This window comes from Lingula anatina, chromosome 8 (genome assembly GCF_051362555.1).
Source record: "Lingula anatina isolate TDL-2025a chromosome 8, LinAna3.0, whole genome shotgun sequence".
Classification (NCBI taxonomy): domain Eukaryota; kingdom Metazoa; phylum Brachiopoda; class Lingulata; order Lingulida; family Lingulidae; genus Lingula; species Lingula anatina.
This window is the reverse complement of record NC_141774.1, coordinates 18,022,354-18,029,841: the sequence shown is the minus strand read 5'-3', so window position 1 is coordinate 18,029,841 and position 7,488 is coordinate 18,022,354. Positions and strand designations below refer to the sequence as shown.

The 7,488-nt window shown below is 36.4% G+C and overlaps 2 protein-coding genes across 6 annotated transcripts; one reads left to right on the top strand and one right to left on the bottom strand.

Moving 5' to 3' along the window:
- Nucleotides 1–1,497: 1,497 nt before the first annotated feature.
- On the bottom strand, nt 1,498–4,502 carry LOC106181009 (transmembrane protein 205). 5 transcript variants are annotated; one of them, XM_087019384.1, is made up of 4 exons: nt 4,437–4,502; nt 2,967–3,127; nt 2,421–2,600; nt 1,498–2,104 (listed from the first exon to the last, which is right to left on the bottom strand). In XM_087019384.1, exons 2-4 carry the CDS (start codon nt 3,000–3,002, stop codon nt 1,796–1,798), a joined length of 525 nt encoding a protein of 174 aa, XP_086875510.1. In that variant the 5' UTR covers nt 3,003–3,127; nt 4,437–4,502; the 3' UTR covers nt 1,498–1,795. The 5 variants fall into 5 exon arrangements, with proteins under 5 accessions (XP_086875510.1, XP_013420701.2, XP_013420702.2 ...); XM_013565247.2 differs by having other exon boundaries at nt 2,421–2,584; XM_013565248.2 differs by lacking the exon at nt 4,437–4,502 and adding an exon at nt 4,381–4,403 and having other exon boundaries at nt 2,421–2,584.
- A 132-nt stretch (nt 4,503–4,634) lies between these two features.
- On the top strand, nt 4,635–7,360 carry LOC106181084 (cAMP-responsive element-binding protein-like 2). Its single transcript, XM_013565356.2, has 3 exons — nt 4,635–4,757; nt 5,440–5,631; nt 5,985–7,360. The coding sequence occupies exons 1-3, from the start codon at nt 4,698–4,700 to the stop codon at nt 6,069–6,071; spliced, it is 339 nt and encodes a 112-aa protein (XP_013420810.1). The 5' UTR covers nt 4,635–4,697; the 3' UTR covers nt 6,072–7,360.
- The last annotated feature ends 128 nt before the right edge of the window (nt 7,361–7,488 follow it).

Sequence of the window (7,488 nt, the reverse complement as noted above, 5' to 3'; positions counted from 1 at the left end):
CATGTAGTACATGTAGCTAGTATTCTAACTTATAGATATATTAATTTACCTGGTTAAACGTGACAGATTGGATCGAGAGTCTTCCATGACAGAGACTCCACTTCCCATTCATTTGTGCAGGTGAGCCTCTCCCTAAGGTCATTTAAGTCAAACTAACTCTAACCATTAAAATTAAAGGGATAACAAATTAATGTTCATTTTGGTCAAAATATAAATTTTTCTGGGGTAGATGGCAATTTCCCCTTGCTTACCAATGGTTAATGAATACGTATATTCATTCAAAGTTAGTCCCTGTTTTTTTCCTAAAAAGTTTGATTTTTGTAATTATTTCTTAAGAGATAATTGCAGTGTATTGTCATCTACCGGTATGGAGGTCACATGTTCGAATGGCAAGCACAGATTTTAGATTGATTACTATAACTGCCGTTTTTTGTGGTAAAATAGAATATATTATATTTTTGTGTGCTGTTTACGGTATACTTATTGTGAAATATAGACTCTGACGAAAAGTTGTTATCCCTCTAAATGTGACTAAATTTAGGGCTGACATTCTGTTACACGTACCCTGGATCAGTTTCGTTACAGCCTACCATCTAATTACTGAAGGCACTAAACAGTAGAACATCGTTTCCACATCTACCCAGGGCTTTAGTGGTAGTTTATTCCAACACTCAGTCAAGCATACCATGGAACATTCCTCTCTTGAGTGGCCACCTAGCGATTTAGAGACCCCACCATTCTGACGGTACTCAGCTGCCAACATCTGGAGGGTGCAAGCATGTGAGGAAGCGCGCCCGAATTTAACATGAAGGAGAAAGAGCAGAAGTGTCCCAATTGGCATTTTCAGGCAGTCCCAAATAATATCTACTATTATTCCTCTTTTAAAAAAAATCCGGATCTGCTTCCAATTCTTCAAACTTCTTAAATTGAATCCCTCTCTACCTGTGCATTTGTCGTTTTTGGTAAATGTTCATCAGTGATACGATAGTATGAAATATTCATTCGCCTCCTGTTTCCTTCAGAGCGCAATTAAAACAAGTAATATATCAATAATTGATTAACCAAATGTGTCTTTTAAATAATTGATTCTACTGCTGTTACAAGTTTAAAGCCGCTTTTATTAGAATATTTCCACTCCGTCACGTGCACCCCATTTCCATAGATTTTTAGATCGATCTATCCCTGTGGGGAGTCTCACTAGATTACTGTCAGCTTGGCCGGCTTAAGCGTCTGTCCCGCCTACTAAAAGCTGTAAGGGGGTAATTGACTATGGTGCCCGCTCGGCTGACTGCAATTTAGCGTGAACCCCAAGGGAGTTAGGTCGATCCAAATCTTAATCTTTAGATCGATCTAAATCTCTGGGAAAGTACCCGTATACTGTGCGAACAAGATAAGTGGTTCTATAAGGTTCAGTGCGCCTGCCTTGTATTCTTATGTTGTTTTAAAAGGCTTAGCTCCAGCGCGCCGCCCATAAAAAAACTTATAAAACAAGTTAACGTCATTTCATATGAACCCGTTTTATTCTCTGTTCTCTACTGGCCTAAGTGAAATGCAGTCGTTTGGTCTAAATCAAATTGTCAATAAGAGTGTTAATACAAAGTTAAGGACAAAAAGTGCTCATCTTCAACTTCCAATTGTGTAAATTTGGTTATTTTATGAAAAAAAAAAACTTTTGTATAAATGCCTTCTTCAGAATGCTGAAACTGAAGGCTCTTTACTTCTAAATCTACGTCATTCTGTGTTCTCTCATGAACATAACTACCAATAGGTAAAAATACGTCCCAGAATCCTTGAATCATAGACTCTGCAACTTGGAGGTCATGTAGAACAAATAAATTAGATTGGCCGCTATTCCAGTCATATTCAGCAAAGAACTGACCCCGTGCCATTTGAAAAACCTCCTGTAGGTCCCTGCATAATTCACGTCACGAGCCATCAACTCGGAAATCTGTCCGCGCACTTCCGGGCTTGTTGCCACCCCAACACTCCCGATGTCGTTGTCTCGTTCTATTTTGTACATTCTGGTCATGATGTCTACAGTCATGGGGACAACGTAGACAAGTTCGGCCAAAGAGCAGAACAGGGACACTACCAACGCTGATGCCTATATAATGAGATAAAAACAGACAATAGTTTGACATCAGTCAAACATGTGCATTGATTGGTTCTTATAAGATCATACAATACTGCAGATGAAAAAAAAAAAAAAATCAGGAAAGAAAGAAATAAAGAAAGCAAGTGCAACTTTTGAGAATATATATATATATAAATTTTGTAGCCTGAGGAGAATGACTTCCGAACAGTTATGCCTATTAACTTAATAGGAAAAAGAGAAATTTTAGACTGCCTTTCTAACCACGCATTTAACTGTTATGTATAACTTAAATAAAGTGAAAATCGCACCTAGGTTAGTGACCCACCTGGACTTTGACACTCCATTCCCAGATCCAACTGTTATGGGCATATACAAAGGTTGCCAAGGCAACGGCCTCTAAGGCAGATCCTAGCCCGAAATAAGCTGGGAACATGTAACTTTGTACGTGGCCAAAGGTGTGCCTAGACGTGCTTTTCAACAGAAGTATACCTGAGAAATAAGATGGCTAAAGCATTTTATAAAGGTTCACATGTATAATGCAACACTTTAACCAAACCACTGATGCAAATAATAATAATAATAATAATAATAATAATAATAAGACAATATATAAGTGAAATACAACTGAAACAAACTGTACATTAAAATCAGCTGCGTGATCTCAAGTTTGACTACAAAGAGCTCAAAGTTTGAAGCTAATTAACGATCTAAATGGAATGCATAAAATATTACTAAGTTAATGAGTAGGTTATGAAGACAGCAACAAACAAATCTAATAAATAAATGTAAAATATAATATAATATATAAAACAATATATAAAACAAGACACTTAAATAATTTGACATAAATAAAAATAGTATTTTTAGACACCTGATACAAATGACACCCATACTTGCATCCCGACATGTGAAGAGATAGCAGTCAGGTGAAGAAACTTAATGAACGTCCCCGGTGAACTGGGCTCCTCTCCATCTCCCCCGAACGCAAGAGACACGCACGTGACCAGACATGTGACCAGAACCAGCCACGCCCTAGATGAGAAGGAGAAACTGTAAAAACTGTGAAAGGGCGCCGTCATTCTTCTGGCCACAGAATATGCTTGTAATCTGTAACCACTTTTTTGTACCGCTCATACTGAAATTTTGTATACTATTTAAGAAAACCCTGATACCAGAGGGTACCCATGTACATGTACGTGTACTGTACGTCGTCGGCGTACATGGTTTCTGCAGAAGTAACTGTTATCATGAAATACTGGGTGTAGCGGAGGGAGCGTACTGCATGAATTTAGGTAAAAATGTACAGGTATTCGTACCGGTATGCATCTTCCCTATCGTACATTTACACGTATAGCCAAAACAAACCCTTGACAAAGATGGATAACAAATCAACGAAAGTATACGACAAACGGTAATGTACCGTACCAGGTACATAGTAAAGAAGTATACGGCACTGCAGTAGTACAGAACTTCCCTCCTCATGGCCCGGGTGGAGGTGGATGTGAATGTACATGTATATACCACCCGAGTAGACAAGAACATGACCTAACAATCTGTACAGTGCACTGATATTAGACCCCATATTGTTTACTACAGTGGCAGATTTGGGAGGGGGGGGACAGGGGGTCCTGACCTCTCCTCCTCCTCCCCCCCCCCCTTTCGATTTCCGAAAAAAAATCACACCAAAATATGAAAACGCTTTTCCAGTGACCTTGGAATAAGAATTTTGACTACAGCTGAATCATATTTCTAAACCGTGCCAAATGACACCGTTTGCTCTCCAAAACACTCCAAATCATCTTGGCCCTTGAGCAGCCCATACCCAAAACCCACGCCAAGGGGTCAAGGGTTGGCTTTGCATCGTAAGCCTGTCATTCCTGAAAAAACGGACCCCCTCCGTTTCAAATAATCCTGGATCCGCCCCTGTTTAGTTCATGTACATACTAATATACTTGTGCTGGAAGATGTTTTTAAAACAATAAAAAATGAAACACTTCAGCTGCAAAGCCGCACCATAAATTTGCAAGGAAAGCATGTTATTGTGCACGTCGTTATCTTTTGATTATGTAGGGGTTAAATCCAGTTTTATAATTCACTTAGTGCTACTAATACAGGTACATGTACATGTAGTAATACCAGTACAACTAAAACTCTGGTAGGCCTTTGTTCGTCTACTGTATTTATAGATACCGTGTAAAAACGGCAGGCCCTATATAGTAGAATATCGTTTGCACATCTCCCTAAATTTAATTATACCAAAGGATATATCAATGAAGCCAACAAACGTGTGCATCAGTTAATTATTCAATGTATATCCAGAGAGAACCGGTTTCCTAATCACCTGTCAACAGCCATGTTCTATGGAAATCCCATGACGTCACTACAAGCATCTAGAACATTCTTAACCTTTTTCTAATTGGCTGTCCAAAAATAACAACCAATCAAATGTCCTAGGTGTAAAACTGGGTCATATACCAAAATACCTACCAATGAGATTTCACTTAAGGGAAATTTAGGCCACCGTTTTGTTTTGGTTCACACATTGGCTAAGAAGAAATCCGGATTAACAAGAGTACTCACGCACTACGTGATAGTTTGATTTATGGACGATCGCTCTGTCGAAAACATAGATACAGGACAAGAAAAACATATGGAGAAAAAGGTGAGTTATCTCCTACAATCCAAGTTTTAGTAGGCATTTTTTTCTCGCTAATTTTAACAGTGACTGTCATTGGAACGTGCACTTGCTTACGAAAGGAAACCATGGCCTTGGACTTAATTAACCTTGTTGACTGTGCGTGTTGTGCACCAAGATCAAATTTCTTGTAATTGAGACACCTTGAAACGTTCAGCTGAGACGATTTGGTTTGTCAGTTAATTAACGTTGTGTAATGTTTAGTGAATTAATGCTTTTAAATGATGGGAGTTTACTTTTACAGTAGGCCTACAGTACGTTATATGCTGAAAGAGTAGTGATTTTCTTCAGTCATCATCTATTTGGAAATTGTTTACCTCAAATATAAAAATAAACAATTTTAATATTAGCTGTCGATTGAAGACAATCACTTTACTGTTATAACATACATGAACATATAATTACACAGCTGATGTATTTCTACTGCTTATCTGGCAGTATACTGCACTACATGTATCCTTTGAAGAATGCAGTACTCTGTACATGCTGTGTGTGAACATGTACATTTTTATCTTATCACATCAAAAGGAGGGGAGACTGGATAACAACAAGTTCTCTTATTAGACAGCATATCAATTAAAGTGGAAATTCATGTAGATTTTAAATCAATTCTAATCCAAAATCAGCTTGTTTGACTTTCACTTTCAAGCCCAACATGGCTGGTAAAAGAGGGCGCAGAGGGAGAAAACCATCAAGGGTTGACCAGAAAACTAAGCTAGAGAAGAGCAGGCAGAGTGCCAGAGAATGTCGAGCAAGAAAGAAGCTGCGGTACCAATACCTGGAGGAACTGGTCACTAATCGTGAAAAGGCTATTCTTGCCTTGCGTGAAGAACTAGAAATGGTATGGTCAATTCTTTTGTATTTAGTCTGTCCGTCGGCCAGTCAGCTATATACTAGTTGTTGATTTGTTTCTTATTGGAATATTGTGTCAAATAGCAGAAGTAAAGATGAAATGGCTTAGATACATGGGGGCATTGTTTTTTTTTAAGGCTAAAATAAGGGATGGGGATTATGAACAACTCCAGCTTTTTCATAAAGTAATATATTGCATTATGTTTTATATTTATATTGTATATTTATTGTATTTATAATTAATTTAAAATTATTTATATTGTATATTTATTGTATACCTGCATTGTATTATATTGTATATTTATTCATCTGTTTGTACTTCTCTTATGTTAACCCTTTCAGTGCAAGAAGCTGAGTGAACAGATAGACAGTGGGCAGGTCCAGCCTGAGGAAGCCCTGAACAAGCTCCAGTCCAGGAGAACACACTGAAATATGGAACCATGTGTATACAGGATAACTTCAGTCATCTTGAAAAGCCTGTTTAACATCTGGTGCCTACTGTCCAGAGGCAGTTTTTTCAGAGCACAAGCACCCCCACCTATCATTGTATAAGTTCCTAGTAAACAGCACATGTTGTAACATCAATCATTATAAAAGAATACCTTTTCTCTCTAAGTTGTCACTGTATTGATAGCAATTTTACAAGAGAAGAAGGATGTAAACTCTTAATTGTTAACTTATACAGGTGTAATGGAAAACTTTTCATGTAGAGGAATTGGAATTGGTAAATTTTGTTCCAGTTGAGTGCATAGTTACCATAAATAGTGTGTATTTGTGTAAATCCAAGTGTCTTGTAAGTGCAAGTATTGTAATGTTGAATAATTGTATGCATTTATTTAACCTGAAACTTTCTATGAAAGAAAATTAAGTGCAGGTGAACTCTAACTATCAGTGAAGAATTTCTTTTTGTTGGAAGACTGATCTTAGCATTTGATAAAGGGTGGAAAATATTTTTTTAGCTATTGTTGGTAACTTATAGAGCCACGTAAGGCAAATAACAGACTAGTAGAGATCTGGAATATTTACTTTTTGGAAAAAAATATTATGTTATGGCATGATGTGTACAGTGGCTAATTTTTTCCAGATTCTTGAAAGGTAAATGTTTGGTTTTGAAGGCAGTTATTTGTTGTAAATGAGAATTCAGAATATTGAAAAAGGGAAAAGGGAATGAGAGATTAGAGTCATTCATTGCTTCCTTACATGTATGTTTTGATTCAAATGTTATTTATCTGATATTTTCCTTTCAAGAAATTAGGTTGTATCGTATGGATTTGATACATATGGTTTAGACATTTCATTTATCAAACTAGAAAACAAACTGCCTATTGCTTCTGGTTATAAGGAACTGTAAATGAAGTGTATGCTTTCGTTCTTTAAAAATAATTTTAAAAAAGTGAAAAACTGTGCAATAACATGGAAAATAACACTTTTCAATGTTTATTTGCCATTATGATAAAAAAATCGCATTGTTTGTTTCTATATACCAGGCAATAGCTAGTGTGAGGATTCCAAGGTGCTTAAAAGTATTATCATTATTATAATTATTATTATTATAAAAAAGAAACTCTTGAAGTGTTTGTGTTTTTAACTTTTCATTGAAATCTTTAATTTGATTCAAATCAAGTGAACATTTTTGAATGGAATCTGCTCTTTATATTTCCACTTATTATTATTGTTAAATATTTATTTTTGTATAAATAAAAAAATACACCAATTAATGTTTTTATTTTAATTTCCATCTGGAAATCATATATATGGGAGTTTTAGAAACATAACAGATAAATTTGAAAGAGTATTTCTCCTCCAAAACGCGAATTAATTACTAAATGTAAACGTCTCGGCCAGT